The 17,870-nt window shown below is 36.0% G+C and overlaps 1 protein-coding gene across 1 annotated transcript; it reads left to right on the plus strand.

Moving 5' to 3' along the window:
• The first annotated feature begins 862 nt into the window (after window positions 1-862).
• Window positions 863-1,441, plus strand: LOC114688071 (olfactory receptor 145-like). The gene has a single exon (XM_037208215.1). It carries the CDS (start codon window positions 863-865, stop codon window positions 1,439-1,441), a length of 579 nt encoding a protein of 192 aa, XP_037064110.1.
• Window positions 1,442-17,870: the final 16,429 nt, after the last annotated feature.

Genomic DNA, 17,870 nt, shown 5'->3' on the forward strand with positions numbered 1-17,870 from the left:
GCAGAGCCAGGCGGATCTCTGTGAGTTTGAGGACAGCCAGGTCTATAGAGTGAGATCCAGGACAGGCACCAAAACTACAAGAAGAAACCCTGTCTTAGAAAACAAAACAAACAAACACACAAACAAAAAACAAAAAGAAAAAGAAACAGAGTGAAGCGAAGAAGGGATTAGAAGAGAGAAGGACAATTATGTCCTTGTGCATCCAGTTTGCATTTTATCCTTTATTTTCAAGTTGCCAAATTAGCATATTTAGGTCACTGGGCTAAGCTTTGAGGTGCACTAGTGAAACACTTTACTGTATTCAACCTCTGAGATGTTAATTGAAGAAGACAATGCTGTTCCTTATTCTGGTAGCTTGAAAGGTGGGCTCAAGACTTTGAAGCTGTTTATTTTTTGACATTCAAACAAGACTGACATTTGAAGGGGAAGATGTGTTTTTAAATTCCTTTCTTTCCCCCTGAAATATCACTTATTTTTCCAACTCCACAGATTCTCTGGAAGAAGAATGGCTTTTGAAAATGATTCTTTTCTAACTAAATTCATTCTTTGGGGATAACAGGCCAACATGACCTTAAAATACCATTGTTTCTCCGTTTTCTGGTAATATGCATGATCATTGCATTGGAGAATTTGACCTTGATCATTCTGATTGTGTTGAATTCTCACCTCCATACACCCATGTACTTTCTCCTGTTTAACTTGTATTGCATTCATTGCTGTTTTTCTTTTGTGATTACACCCTAAATGCTGATGAACTTTATACAACAAAAAGGAATGTTGTCTCTTACATGGGATGTATGACCCAGATCTACTTCCTTTTTTTTTTTTTTTGGCCATTTCTGAATGTTGTGTTCTGACTTCTATGGCCTATGATCGCTATGTAGCTATCTACAATCCACTCATGTATAATGTTGCCTTGTCTCCTAAGGTGTGTTCCTATCTAATGCTTGGTTCATATTTGATGGGGTTTTCTGGTGCCATGATCCACACTGGATTCATCCTGAGACTGACCTGTTATGGGAACACCATCAACCACTACTTCTGTGATGTCCTCCCTTTGCTGCAGCTCTCCTGCACCAGCACCTATGCCAATGAGATAGAGATGTTCATTGTAGCAGGAAAAGACATCATTGTGCCCACAGTTAATATCTTTACCTCTTACAGCTTCATCCTCTCCAACATCCTCAAAATAAGATCAACTGAAAGCAGGTCCAAAGCCTTCAGCACCTGCAGTTCCTATATACTTGCTGCTTGTCTATTCTTTGGATCAGGTGCATTCATGTATCTCAAACCTACCTCAGCTGTATCTACGGATGAGGGAAAATTCTCTTCTATTTTTTATACCATTGTGGTTCCCATGATGAACCCTTTAATCTACAGCTTGAGGAACAAAGATGTTAAAGTGGCTGTGAGAAAAACCTTGAGCAGGAGAATGTATTGATCAGACACTGAATCTCTCTGAGCCTGTAGGTAAACCATGGGGAAAGTATGTTTGCTATTTTTGATATATTTTTGTACTTAATATATTTTATCATAGTATATTACATTTAGTATGTTTTGTTTAAAATATATTAACATCAGTTTTTTTTTTTTATTTTCTGTGGGGGCCCACAGAGGCTCCCTAATTAGGTCTTACTCAAGGTCAGAAGTCTGACCTTGCTTTACCCAACAGGGCTTGCATAATAGGATGATTTGGCCAGGAGCATGTTTACCAGGTGTTTTGAAGGGTCTACACTTGGCTGTATTTTGTGCTTTGATCATGAAAGAGCAAGGTCTTTTGCCTCTCCCCTTAGTAGTGTATAAAAGTCCATTAGAATAAATCTCAAGGCAACTGGGTATTGACCCAGGGCCTCCCAAAGCTATCCTGTGTCTCTGTCTTTCTCTCCATCTATGCCTATATTTCTATCTAATACTTCCTCATTCCTCTCTGCTCCCCCCAAGAACCCTTTGACAGGTTAGAGCTCCTACACTTTTCGTATTCATTGAAATTGGAAATTATCTGGTTTTCATCATTTTCTTTTATATATATTTTGTTTTCTCATTGTGTGTAAAGTTGATACTTTTATTATTGTACTTCTTTTAGAATAGTATTAAGTAGTTCTTCTCTTTTGTTGTTTGTTATTATAGACATTATCATTGGAGATATTGAAAAGTTTTCTCATATTAAATAAAATAAAGTTGTCTGCATGCCTATGTGGATAACTGGTCATATTTGCCATTCGAATTGAAATATGAAATCCTCTTTGTATGTTCTTGTCTTTCGATCCTCTACTGGACAAGAATGTTTTTACCTTCTAATGCCAGTATTTATTTAATAGGTATTAAGTAGATGTTTAATTAAATATGTATCTATTTAATTAATAGTCAAATAGGTATTTAATACATATTTCTTCATTGGCCATTGTTTATGACCTACTGCAAGTGTACTTGTGGTTGCACAGAACATTGTTTCACTACATGTTTGATGTTTACCTTGTAAATATAAACAAGCAATTTTTTTGCTAAAATACACTATTGCAAGCATAATATTGAAGCTCATGAGAATAATAGTTTACATAATGATACAGGATTCTTAAAGAAAGTTCGTGAACCTTTGGACTCTTGATTTCAAGCCTATTACCCTGTTTAATATACCTTCCACCTAAAATGAAATATGATGACATTTCTAATGTAGTATTATTTTTCTTTGCTTATGAGCTATAAAATCAAATCATCACTTTTTTGAGGCAGCCATATTTATTCAGTAAAACTGTTTGCTGGCTTTTTCCTTGTTTAAAACATATTAGGCGTGTCTTGCTGGTGAAGTTAGAGATGATTGATTCAAGCTGAGGTCTGACTTACTTTGGAAAAAAGCTCAAAATGTTTTAAGAGGCATTTTGTTAAGGTCCTGGGAAATACTAGAAGTTAAAGATAAAAGGTCAAAAATTCAAGACATAGGAAATCCCTGTGTGCAAAATGTTAAATAAAAAGTAAATAGCATGTTGATCAGATTTGTGTGCATTTTAAATTAAATTTTATATTTGACTATTGTAAAACTTAATTACTTAAAAAGTTTTGATTGAACAGTATCTATAATGAATGGAGGTGTGATGACTAATCTTGGTTGTCAACTTGACACATTTGGGAGGAGAGAAAGCATGAATTGAGGAAACATTTATGTCAGACTGACCTTTAGGCAAATCTTTATGGCTTTCATTGATGTGGAAGGATCTACCCCCACTGTGAGCAATACCTCCCTTGGGTAGGTCCTGGGAAGTATAAGAAGGTGGATGAATGTGAGCCTGAAGAAGACCAGTACTTAGCAACCCTCCATAGACTCTGTATAAGGTCCCTGTCTTGAGTTCCTGCCCTGACTTCTTTCAGTGATAGATTCTAAGATGAAATAAAACCCTCTGCTCTGGGTTGATTTGTTCTTGGTCTTTTATCATAGCAAGAGCAAGAAAAATAGGACAGTGGGTTAACAGGATTTTAGAGAATTATTGAAAATGAACAGATTTTTGTGCTGATGTTATTAGACAACAGCCTTAATAGACAAAATAAGTTGCATTTGAAATGTGTTTTAGGAAAATTGAATTTAAGGGAAAAAATGGAAAATCTTACTTTATTGTAAAGAAATATCTAAGAATACAATGAATACAGGAGTTCTCTGGTGATGACATTGATTTATTTTACTTAATACCAAAGAATGTTTAAGTTTAAAGTGCAGTAGGAACTAGATAAAAAAAAAACTAGATAAGCCAACTCTGTATTTCTTGATTTTTTTTCATTCTCATATAGAATAAAGACTGAGCTGAAAAAGTAAAGCAAATTTGAAAAGTATATTTAGTGATTAACTCATATTGTAGAAAATTCCTTCTGAGAGGATGTTGAGAGTTATGAAGGAACATTAGAGGGATGTAGTAAGACCAGGAAAGTAAAAGTAATTCTCTGAGAAAGTATTTTCTTCTTCTCAGGAGACATTACAAGGAGAAATGGCAAGAATATATGGAGGGCCCGTAGGGTAAGAGAGAGACCAGAAATCCTATAAAATACTCAGCCACAGAGGACTCTCAGCCATAGTGCTTCTCCTATCCTGAAGGGATAAAGCTGTTGTTACTCTTGCTTTCTCTAGGGGCTTTCTGTCTTTCCTAGACTTCAATTCTTAGTCTGTGTCAGGGAATGATTCAGTCATCCTCTAGACAGCAACCAGGACCCCTGTTACAGTTCATTTTCCTCACAAGCAAATGATACAAAATGACTGAGCTAAGATTCTTTTCACCTGGCACCATGTCACTATTGAAATATTTTGTAGGATAATTACAATAACTTTTACTATTTTTTCAGTATTTTCTACTTCTCATTCAGAATCATTATATAAAATTGGACATGGATGGTATGTTGTCTCAATTGCTTGGATTTAGATGAACATCTTGGTTAAACTCCTGACTTATGGTTCAACATGACTCAATCCCCATTTAAGGGTGAAGTTGACCTCTATAGAAGAGTTGAAATTGATGGAATGTTCATATCTTTCTTTTTGCATTTTAGATACAATAGATTGTGCTTAAATTGTGTTTTGAATAAGGATATAGTGACATAAAAAATAATATTTGCAATATTTAGAACTCTTTGCAAGCATTCCATGGGTGGGCACACTGACAGAGGGCACAAGGAGAGCCAGTAGATGGCAGCTTATGTTTATAAGGCCAACCCACTAGATGACAGACTATGATGGAGGAAACCTAGACAGGGTCTATGAGGAATATTGCCTATAAACTCTGACTGCTTCTATCTGTGGTTCTCTTGGGTGATGATTCCCCTCTAAAACAACTGTGGGATTTGTTTCTCAGTCCTTGGGCCCTGCCATCCTGTGTGTGGATAGAAAGGTGACTTCTCTTTACATTGTGTTATTCTGGCAAATAAAACAATCTCTTATGGTTCTGCTATTGTTCCACATTATGGTGAGATACTTAGAATTATGTTCTCTATAATTAGCTAAGCTAACAGGACAAACACGGACAGATGAAATGTCTCTGGTAAGACCACAGGTGGAAGTTACATAGATTAGACTCAAGGACAAAATTACAAAGTGCCTGGCTTTGTTGAATTAAAGTCCTTCAGATAATAAGGTGACCTAGTATGTCCTGTGCTTCCCCTAATGGCAACTGAGAAAGGGACCTAGCACTTACTTGCTCTGATGCTGTAACGATCAACACTTTATACGAACATTCTAACTTTAGTTTACAGTACTAGATTTTAAGCTCAGTTTACTAACTGATTATTTTTAGTGCTGGATTTTATAAGGATAACAGGCAATTAACTAACTAACCAATCTAACCTAGTTTGGAAAGGACTTAGCCTTATGCCTAGTTGCAGTGAGAAAGGCCACACAGATAGCCAGAACTATGGGGAGATGGCCTTGCTTCATAGCCTTGAACAGAAAAAAGTTACAAAGTTCTCTTTCTGTTGAGGATGCAGGACAGCAAATTTATTTAGATCTGAGACTTTTTTCTTTGCCAGCCAACCTTTGGCGAAAGTGCTGGTGTGAATCAATGCTGCTAGCTTCCCCTTCAAATTTACACTGGTCACCATGGTTACCTGTAGACACCAATCCACCCATTGATTATTTGCACGAGGCTCCCAGCCTAGGGACTGCAGCTGTTTTTGTCTGCTGGAAGCTGTGAAGAGAAACTTGACAGTTTTGCCACATAATGTTAGCCTATAATGTTAAATACACTTAAGAAATGTAGAGTAGCACACGATTTCTTTACTTTTTCTTTAGATCTCTCAATAGTTTAGCGTTCTTCTCTTGTAGCCCCTTAGGCTAATCTCCATAGGAAGATAGTGTACAGCCGACCCTCCACTCACTTTTTTACAACCACAGCTGCAGCCGCCCACTATCTGTAGCTGGCAAGATTATGCTGCCTGTGTCTCTTATGGCTTATACAAGAAATGCTTTGTGACCCTGAGAAGACTTTTCGGTAAACTTTTCTTACTACCAAAAGATGTGGTTAAATGTGTATATGAGCTATGAAGAAAAAGCTGAAACAGAATAATAAAGAGGAAGAGCCGAACAAGTTGTGTGTGAATTTATTCCTTCAGATAGAAAGATAGATAGATAGATAGATGTATCAAGAGAGGGAGAGAGAGGGGGAAGGAGGGAGAGAGGGAGGGAGGGAGGGAGGGAGGGAGGGAGAGAGAGAGAGAGAGAGAGAGAGAGAGAGAGAGAGAGAGAGAGAGAGAGAGAGACCTAAATTTTGTTCCACTACACTGTGGATCATTTTTCTCTAAACCCTGTTGTAGTCTTGGAGCTAGACTCCATGGGCGACATTAGCACACTCCTAATGGCTTTTATGACAACTCAGAGCTAATAAAAGTGGGTTAAACTAGATCATTAATCAGTCATTTGAAGACTCCCAGAATACAGTTAAGTCTGATCCATCTTCAGAAAGGATTAATTTCTTGCATACTTTATTTTATACTTTATTGTCTCTTGTGAAATTTGTTTTTAATAGTGAAAGTATATTTTACAAAATTTATGGGAAGCAAAATTTGGAATATTGAAATTTATTTATTTATTTATTTATTTAGCCTCTGAATTTCAGTTGATACACTTGAATTTTTCCAAAATGTAAATATCCCTGATGGGTATTTCCAAACACTCTTTAAAAAGTGATGGTTTTTTTGTTTGTTGTGTCAAAGAAGTATAAATAATGTGAGAGAAAATATGATTACATTGATGGTATCATAGTGAGAGGTACATTTGTAATGGAAAATTCTGGCTTCTCTGTATTCTGAAAAGATGAAATTTATACTTTGATGGGGAACTTCATAAATTTAATCTATAACAAAAAATGTTCTTACTTAAGGGTGGGAAATTTTGCCAGGCGGTGGTGGCGCACGCCTTTAATCCCAGCACTCGGGAGGCAGAGCCAGGCAGATCTCTGTGAGTTCGAGGCCAGCCTGGACTACCAAGTGAGTTCCAGGAAAGGCACAAAGCTACACAGAGAAATCCTGTCTCGAAAAACCAAAAAAAAAAAAAAAGGTGGGAAATTTTTCCACAATTAAACTTTAAATTTAATTTATCAAGCCTTTCTCTGAGAAAGCTGTTGCTTCTGCTCATGCTTGGTATTGCAAGGGTCATGACCAGGTGCACTCTGTTGGAAATCTGGTGAGTCAGATATAAAGGAACTGTGAGGTTGCTTTAAGACTGAAATATCATGATTGTATCACATACAGGGTAAGCTTACAGAATCTCTTTGAACAATTCTGTATGTTGCCATTGTGTCTCTTGTAGTGCCCCCCATGAAAAGGAAATAATTATTTGACAGACATATATATTTACCATTTAATATATATATGCCTAATTACACACATTATATATACATATATATGTGTGTATATGACAAGCTTAATAAAAATCTTTGTTCACATTTGTATATTAAGAATACTCCTGACAAAGAAACAACAATTAAAAAAAAGAGGGCATGAGTTTGAAAGAGTAAAATGTGGAGGTAAATGGGAGGGTTTGGAGGGAGGAAAGAAAAGGTAGAAATAATTCAATTATATTATAATCTAAAAATATTATTAAAAATAGATCATAAAATGTTTCATATCTGCTTTTTTATTTCCCCTTCCTCTAGTCTTTGTTAAGAACATTCTGCTCCTGTTCATATTGAACTTTACAATCATATATATATATACATATATGTGTTCATATATATAGATGTCTATACATACATAGACACATATATATAAACACATATACACAAAGAGACATATTCAAAACCTTTTTTTTCTATGAAATAGATGTGTAACTTCATCTGTATGTTATAGGATCCCACTTCTCTGTCTCAGCTTATTAAAGTGAAAACACTTCTCATTTTTAGCCTTTGGTTGCATAGAAACTACAGGCTCATTATAAGAATAAATACATATTGACTCAATTACTCACTGTCTCTGCATAGATATTGGATCAAACATTTATGTCCAAGAAACCCACAAATGTACACCATTATAGCATTTGTAGGACATAAATGACTATGAGAGTCTTCCAATATGCTATGTATACACAACAAAAACTATGCACAGTGTGTAACAATATGAAAGTTAGTTTGAGCTTTGGCATGTAACATATTTACATTCTATACCATATAACTTCCAAGGATCTGTAGTTGAAAAATAACCCCCCAAGCTGAATATGTAGACATGTCTGTTTTTTAGATCACCATGGAAATTTTCCATAAGTCCACAGATTTGCTTTTTCTGTGATGTAAGTGGGATGGTTCACCATTAATTTACATGAGCTCTTGATAAAGGAACAGACTTATGTATTGTGCTTTTTGTAGAAAATATGTGTGTCTGAACACTGAAATCACACTAAACATAGAGATCTGAGCCTACATCTCCATAAGTGAGTTGGAGACTGGTGAATCATCAATGTCACAAACATCTTTTTCAAGTGGAGTCACAACTATCCAAGATCAACGTGGAGACACATGCTAATGGTTCAGTAAACCACAGGAGAATTGGTATGTAGTTTTCTTCACAGTGTTTTATGTATTGATCTCCCTGATCCTCATGAAATAACTGGAAACTCAAAAAGAAAAGAATTTCCTTGATAACACACTGATCCTGATGCTTAGAAATGTTTATGAGTAGTTTGAAGTCACAATTTAAAATTGGTAAAGTCAACTGGAAGAGAATTTCAATATAAGATAGATTAGATCAAGTTGGCCTGTGGGCATATCTGTAAGGATCAGCTTGATTACACTAATTGATGTTGTATGCCACTATGGGTAGCACAATTTCTTAAGCTGAGGTCCAGGACTGTGGAATCTGGATAAAACAAGATGAATATAGAGATACATGCATTTGTTATTTCTTTGCTCTTGACTATGACAATAACTAGCTGCCTCTAGTTCCTGCTTTGACTCACCCCCAATGATAACCCTTTGTACCTTAAAGTCTCTTTTCTTAGTATGTTTTATCAAAGCAATAGAAAAGACACAGATCAAAATGGTGTAGTGATAGTGCATAAAGTATAGACAGAGTGCAAAATCTAAAGTGCTTGGAGACTGCCATTGTATTGTGTCCAGGGTCTCAGAGTGTTCCTTGACTTCAGAGAGCTCCCAGAATTAAGGAATGAAGACATTACATGTTTCTTGACCAAACACGCCAACTTTTGATGGTTTCCAAAGTTTTGGCATACCTCATAACCTCAGAGTGAAATCTGAGGTGGTGTCCAAAGTCTCACGGTGTTCAAGGACTCAAAGGATGTCTTTGGATAGGGGATGAAATCTTCTCATGCTCCCTAACCTCAGAGACTCAGTAGCAAAGAGTGCAAAAGATTCAGCCTTCACTTTGACCTATGAAAGCACCCAGGGTGGGATCTGAAGTGTCAGCACACTCTTCAGAGGTGACTGGCAATGTGAGCCAAGGTCTTGATATATTTCTGATATTTACATCTTGCTTTTAATACATAGACCCACTGTTATTATTATAATATTAATATAATAGAATTGGTAATTTCTATTAGTAACCAAGTAAAAGTACTTGCCAAGGAAGCTTGAGACATGAATGAGTTCAAGTCCCCAGCACTCACATGAAAAACCAGGTGTGGCCATGTGTATATCTCCAAGATTTTGGGGGGCTGGCCAATAGCCTACCTCCATGATTAATTAGTGATCATGTCTCAAAGAATAAAAAGAAGAGTAATCGATCAGGACATGTGAGGTCTTCCTGTGGCTTTCATGTATACATACAGGCCCATACTCCAAAGATGTGCATAACATGACATACCCACTTGTACACATACACAATGGACAGTATTTAATAATGTGAGAGTCCTTTATTAGAGCATAAAATAGTGTTCCAAGGACCACAAAATATATGCTGACTCTTTTACTATGAAAAAAAATATAAATTAAGTTAGCAAGGTAGAGTGGCATGCAACTGAAAAGATGAGACACACATATGCCCACTGTAATCTCATCTTTTATCTATTACCAGTACAACATCAAAGTGGTACCTGACAGATATGGGAAGTTGTAGATTGCACATATCCAGGATTTCCAGAATCTCTGTGTGGCATATTCTTAGTAGCACCAACAGTATAATTTATGCACAGGATTTAAATATATTTTGGATTTAGGGTATTTTAAATTCATGATGAAGCAATCTGACCATAGCCTCCCATAAATCCAAGAGCTCATTTATGCATGAAATTTCATTATTTCTTTTATGCATGGCAATAATTCATTCATTAGTTTGACACAATAATCCAGGAAATGTCATAGTGTGTTTATCTTCCATAGGTTAACAAGAGGAACCATAGGCAAAAAAAAATATAATAAAACGTTTTCAAATTATTATATTAGTGAGGAGGTATACACTGGGGATTCAAACACAGAACATGTTAACATGGGTAAACTATTTCTCTTTACATCTAAAGGAATAATCAAGCAGTAATCAACACTCTCATAAAAATGTGGAAATGTAAAACATATAAATAGTGATTTTGGAGGCTGGAAAGCAGCTGAGTGGTAAAGTATTTGTCTAATGTATACAAAGTCCTGGGATCCATCCACAGAATAGTAAAGCAAAGGTAATTAACTTTTAAAAAAATAATTTAGGGAGATAATGCATGAATTCAAATTTTTAAAGAAAGTATTAAAGACTTGGGAATAGACTTTTGGAATATTAACATTAATATAGGCATAAAGAAAAAAGCAATAAATTTCTTTATTACAAGATACTGGAAGATGGGAGTTTAATATTGGTTCAAACATGAAGAATATAAAATCACCAAAGAGAAGTTCATGTCTGGTTAAAATATTCAATCTCTAAGGAAATAAAGGTACAACATGGTCTAGCATATAAATGTAATCACCTCATTTCCTGCTTTTATTTATGTGATGTACTTGTTGGAAACAGATTGAGAAGCTTTTTACATGAAATAATTCCTCTGTAACTTTTTTGGTGTCTCACCAAGTGGCAAGTATAATAAAAGGAATACTGTTTATTTTCCTTCTGACATTTTTATAGCTAAGATAATAATATTGCAAATTATGAGCAACAAACCAGAAGGCATTCCTGAATGGGATTTTTTATAGCATCCTTTTAAAAATCAAAATTACTAAAGGCTCAGAGCCCAATATTACCATTCCAGGATAACTGATAAGTAACAATGATTAGGTAAGAGCAAGGTTTTTTCTTTTAAATAAGGTAAGTTTTAAAAATTATTCCTGATAGTTTTCCTTTTCATTTAAGATATTATCAGTAGTGCATAAAATGACATATATGATAAATAACTGTTTTACATTTAAGTTGTATCCTGTATCAAATACAGTTGTAGACTATAACATACTTAACTGTTGTAATCATGCTGAATTCAGTTTCCCAGATTTGTAATGCATAATTGAATTTCCTTTCCATTTAGCCCATGCATCTGACTTTCAGTACAAAGGAGCTAGCAGCCATTGTCCCACTCTCTTTCAGTTTACACAACTCTGTAGCAAAAGTTTTCCTGATCACTCCAGGCTCCAGTGGTCCTACAGTCACTCAGACCCAAGCAAACACACAGAGGCTTGAATTAATTAAAACTGCTTTAGCCATTAGCTCAGGCTAACTACTAACTTACACTTAAAGTGAGCCCATTTCTCCCATTTCTGTTAATCTGTATGTCACCACATGTTCCATGGCTGTACATGTGCACCATTACATGCTGCTCCCTGGATGGCAGGCTAGTGTCTTCTGATTCAGCCTTCCTCTTCCCAGAATTCTCCTTGTCTGCTTATCCCACCTATACTTCCTGCCTGGCTACTGGCCAATCAGTGTTTTATTAAACCAGTGTACAAAAACATATTTCACAGAACAACTCTTTTAGATTGTACATATATGGAACATTATGCAAAATTTTTCATCAAGTGTGCTGAGTTTTAGGTTTACATATGACTTCAGGTTTAGAAGAATCTGAGGACCCTTGATGTACCCTTTTTCACCCTTTTTTCACTCCTAAGATACAAGTACAGTTCCTGGAAAGATGATCAGTATGTCCAGAGAGTCAGCAGACACTCCATTGTGGTGTCTGACTTGATGATCTGCTTCTCCATGGACAGATATCATATTCCTTTATATACATGATATTTCTTGAGATGCTGGCAGTAGCTTAAACATTCCTAGACCCTGGTTCTTTTATTTTTTTTTATTGAGACAGAGTTCTTGATATTAACTGCACACAGTTCAAACTGTGGTCAGCACCAAGTTTTTGAAATTTCTGACAATACTAAGAGCAACCTGAAGGAATAAAAAGAAGAGGGTATAAGGAATTTTATTCTGGCCCATTCCATTTCACCCTTATCTCTAGTTAATTAATCATATGAATACAAAAGACCCCCAAGCTCAGCAGTAGACACACTTATGGATATTTTCAGCTATATTTCTCCAAGATTCTAACACAGGGAAGTGATTGCCATTTCACTTCATGATAGTGTGAGATGAATTTACTGATATCAGCTTGTTCTTTGCAGACACCCCTCCTTGTATCTCAACTTGGTGACAGAAGATAATATTGGAAGATCTGTGAGGTTCTCCTGGATCTCTACAGATTCCTGAAAGATGAATGTCTCTGGCGAATGGTTCTTCAGTAATTGAATTTATTCTCCTGGGCTTAACAGACCAGACTGACCTCCAAATTCCCCTCTTCTTCATTTTTTCTAATAACATATATGATAACTGCATTTGGAAATTTGGCTTTGATTATTTTAAGTCTGCATATTACCTGAAAGTAGAAGTGAAATTTTTCAAGGGAATAGAGGGACTGAACAAGAGAAGGAATAGTGGAGAAGGTAAGATAGAAAAGTACAGGGGAATGTGCTGCATGTATAGCAATATGTTCTTGCATGAAAATGTTCTAAGGTATCATAATATCACATACAATGATTATATACACTAAAAATTTGAAAAAATAATACTTTCTCAAAATGTATTTGAATTTATTTATTTATTTATTTATTTATTTATTTATTTATTTATTTATTTATTTATTTTGTTTCTATACGACACATGAAAAAGGCTACCACCACAGCTTTTATTACTTCCAGGGTTTATTTCAACAGTTGGTGAGGGTTGACATTTTTACCCCTTTTCCTCTAATTAATTAAGCATCCAGTTATTTGTATGACATAAAAATGTAATAAATATGCATGATTAAAAGAGTGAAAAAAAAAACCTATCCACTTGCACTAATACCTATTCCACGCAAATTGTAGATAGAACAAGATCAGAGACAGACTGACAGACATCTGAGATGAATGTTTAATAGGTGAAGTAAAGTGTTGTTATTCAATTTAGGTAATATCTTTTTTTTTCTTTTATTTATTTTATTTTACAATACTATTCAGTTCTACATAACAGCCACAGATTCCCTTGTTCTCCCCCTTCCTGCCCCCCTCCCCTTCCCCCCAGCCCACCCCCCATTCCCACCACCTCCAGATCAAGGCCACCCCCGAGGACTGAGATTGACCTGATAGACTCAGTCCAGGCAGGTCCAGTCCCCTCCTCCCAGATTGAGCCAAGCGTCCCTGTATAAGTCCCAGGTTTCAAACAGCTATCTCATGCAGCGAGCCCAGGACCTGGTACCACTGCCTAGATGCCTCCCAAACAGATCAAGCCAATCAACTATCTCACCTATTCAGAGGGCCTGATCCAGTTGGGGGCCCCTCAGCCTTTGGTTCATAGTTCATGTGTTTCCATTTGTTTGGCTATTTGTCCCTGTGCTTTATCCAACCTTGGTTTCAACAATTCTCGCTCATATAAACCCTCCTCTTTCTCTCTAATTAGACTCCCAGCACTCCACCCAGGGCCTAGCCGTGGATGTCTGCATCCAGATTCCTCAGTCCTTGGATGGGGTTTCTGGCACAACTATTAGGGTGTTTGGCCATGCCATCACCATAGTATGTCAGTCCCGGCTGTCTCTCGGCCATTGCCAACAGTCAGCAACATAGTAGGATACAAGATCAACTCAAAAAAATCAGTAGCCCTCCTATATACAATGGACAAAGAAGCTGAGAAGGAAATCAGAGATACATCACCCTTTACAATAGACACAAATGACATAATATACCTTGGGGTAACACTAACCAAGCAAGTGAAGGACCTATATGACAAGAACTTTAAGTCCCTGAAAAAAGAAATTGAAGATGTCAGAAAATGGAAAGATCTCCCATGCTCATGGATAGGCAGGACCAACATAGTAAAAATGGCAATTTTACCAAAAGCAATCTACAGATTCAATGCAATCCCCATCAAAGTACCAACACAATTCTTCACAGACCTGGAAAGAATAATACTCAACTTCATATGGAAAAACAAAAAGCCCAGGATAGCCAAAAGAATCCTGTACAATAAAACAACCTCTGGAGGCATCACAATCCCTGACTTCAAGCTCTACTATAGAGCTACAGTAATAAAAACAGCTTGGTATTGGCATAAAAACCGACATGTGGACCAATGGAATTGAATTGAAGACCCTGACATTAACCCACACACCTATGAACATATAATTTTTGACAAAGAAGCCAAAAGTGTTTGAATTTAAATATCAGAGTTTCAGAAATACTTTAAATTTGATGACTCACAGGATCTACTTCAAGTTCCCTATTTGTTTTAAAGAAAATTTATTTTGTCAAATAGGATGCAACCATTATAAATGCCAAAGAATCTAGAAGTTGCCCTCTCCAGATACTGAGAGACTCAAGCAAGACTAGGCAATCTCCATCAATCTCTTCCAATTTTGTTTTCATTTTACAGATGGAGACAAACATCTCCCAAGATTCCTAAAGGTTCCCCACTGACTTACTGCTGGACAACTGGAACCAATTAGATACTCATACAATTAAGAAGAGAGCACTGTTTTTTTTTTCCTCAGCACATGCCTGAGTAAAAAACCCTCTAAAACTTAAGGAAAAGTGGTCCCAGAGCTTCAGTTCAGTGTAGATAGACTAAATGATGAAAGCTAATGGTTTTTATAGTTCTTGTTCTATTATGGACATTTTTTTGGTGGTAAATAAGTAGACAAAAATATATTCTGCCAGAGGCCACAAAAATATGTAGCAGATCACAACTGATATTCATATGGTCAACTCACCAGATGAATAACTCTGATGGAGAAACCTTGTCAAGCAAGACTTATGAGGCCACTTCCTATGAATGACTGATTGCTCCTGTCTGTAATTTTCTTGTGTATTAGCACAATTCTCCCTTAAAACAGCTATGAGACTCTTTCCACAGCCTATTTGTAGTGTGTTATCCACTTATTGGACACAGTTATTCCTGTGAATTGAGAGAAGGATGAATTCTTCTTAGATTGTATAATTTTGGTGAATAAAATATGCCTTCATAGATAAATCTTTGTTCCACAAAATGGTGAGAAACTTAGAAGCCTATTTTTATATTATTAGTTAGCTTACAAGATTATTATATACAATTAGCTGATATAAAATTTCAAACTAGACTGAATATATATATATATATATATATATATATATATATATATATATAAATGGATCACAAGTTAAACCTCACAGATAATACACAAAGACAGAGTTGAAGGTAGTTGAAGGTGTCTAAACATCTGAGCCAAGCTTTTTAGACACAAAGCAACCTCAATTACAATGTCCTCTTTTGCCAGGTCTGGCTGATAATACTGACCAGTGGCTAACTACCTACACAAGTTTCTTAGCAATCAACTCATTGCATGAACTTCTAACTTCAAGTTTTATGATACAAGATTCTAGATTCAGCTAACTATTTATTAAGTCCTGAAATCTATGTGAATAACAGGAAAGGCAATTAGCCAACTAACCAAGTCCAGAGAGAAACAGCTTTATGCTCAGTTAAACCATGGGAAAATTTTAACAGTTAGCTAGGGTTGTAAAGGATGATCTAACTTCTTAGCCTTAGAATAAAGAGTTACAAGTTACCCTCCTTGTGATCTGCAGTTGCATGCAGGATGAAGAATACAGTTTTAGACTTGGAATGCTTTCAAAGTCAGGAAAGTGCAGAGCACTTGACAGCATGCACCCCTGTCCTTTGCATTACAGCCTGTACAGACTTGAGATGCCATGGTTAGTAGCTTCCAGTCTCCTGGCCTGAGAAAAACTAATACTTTCACACTTTGTTAATCACGAAATGTTAGCCTATTTTTAGTTACACTTGAAAAACATAGAGTAGTACATAGTTTTCTTATTTCTTCTCTGACTTCTTAATAGTTTAACCTTTTTCCTTTGTAACTCTTTACAGGCTATCTCCTTAAGGAGATAGCATTACAGCGGAACCCCCTTTTTTCACAGTCGCAGCATCAGCTGCACCACTAATCGGAAAACTGACAATTTTATTTTGAGCGTGCTATCAGTATTGCTCTGCTCCTTATTGTTTGCTCAAGGAATGCAATGTGACTCCCAGATATAGCCTTTGTGACCTTTTTTCCAGTGCCTAAAGCTTTCTATTGAATGTGTATATAAGCTGTGTAGAACAAAAGAACTGGTGAATTAGAGCTGGAAGAAAATCAAGCATATGACCCTCAGTATGTGTATGCGTCTTATTTCCTCAGATAGATAAAAATTATTTCTAAGTCCTGCTACTTTGAGGAATTCTCTTTGCAATCCTAGAGCAGTCCTGAGAGCTGGTCTCATGGGCTACAATAATAATATTCTATATTAAAAAGTGAAAGGGTGAAATCCAATGTGAAGATCCATAGTTTCAGAATGCCTATTCTAACTCTATAGATATTTATTGAAATGTAATATTCTACAATGAAACTTTTTTCTTAATTTTTAAAAAGATTTTGATGATAAATAAATAGATAGAAAAGAGAGAGAGAAAGGGAGAGAGGGGAGAGGGAGAAAGAGAGAGAGAGAGAGAGAGAGAGAGAGAGAGAGAGAGAGAGAGAGAGAGAGAGAGAGAAGGAATATTTCAAATAAATACATCAGTTTGTAAATGTCTGGAGACTCTAACAGTATATTTTCAAAGTCGATTTTTCTCTATAAATATCAAAGCATAAACCACTTTAGGAAAGGCTAAGGCAATACTTTTCCTTTGTAGACCCGGCTCTTTTGGTGTTCCAACTATATCATGTAAAAAAGGATGGGTGTGGTGGTACCTAGAATTCTCAGTTAACTCCACCATCCATTATCAGTGTCTGTCCTGCTTAAAGTGATTTTTTAAATTCTTTAGTCCCTTTTCTTATCCACTGTCTTATGTGGTGGGTGGCAATAGAGTATTCTTCTGCCCATGTTCTTTTATATCTATGAATGTACAAAGGCAAATTCACTTAAAAAGATAGAATTAGCTTTTAGTTACACTTTATTCAGACTGACAAACATATAGAAACATAATTCATAGTAAATAGAACACAATACAATAGGAGAATAATCAATGCAATGGTAACCCATAAAGAAAAGTCTCAGTAAGTCTTAGGCAATCCAAAGCTGTTTCCAGGCAGATAGAACTAATCGGTAGCAGGATAAGTAAGGCAAATAAAATACATTCAGAAAGAGGGAAATTTGTGAAACAAAAATTAAAAAGTGCACTAGATACAAGATGTGAGAGATATTATTTACTAGATACACTTTTCATTCAACAAAGAAAATCATTTCATTGGAGCAAGAGATAAGAGAGATGTTGAAAAACTTATTGCTCTTGCAGAAGACTTGAGTCCAGTTCAGTGAAACCAGATGGAAGTTTACAATCTTCAGTAATTCTAGTCCTGCACATCTAATGCCCTCTTCTGTTCTCTGTTGGCTCCTGCATGCCCATGGTGCACATAGACTCATAGAAGTACAGACACATACACATAAAAACATTTTTAATGAAATGATAAATCAGAGAAA

The sequence above is a fragment of the Peromyscus leucopus genome, chromosome 7 (genome assembly GCF_004664715.2).
Source record: "Peromyscus leucopus breed LL Stock chromosome 7, UCI_PerLeu_2.1, whole genome shotgun sequence".
Taxonomy (NCBI): domain Eukaryota; kingdom Metazoa; phylum Chordata; class Mammalia; order Rodentia; family Cricetidae; genus Peromyscus; species Peromyscus leucopus.

Coding starts and splice junctions, on each gene's coding strand:
- LOC114688071 (XM_037208215.1), top strand. CDS start 863: ATGGCCTATGATCGCTATGTAGCTATCTACAATCCACTCATGTATAAT.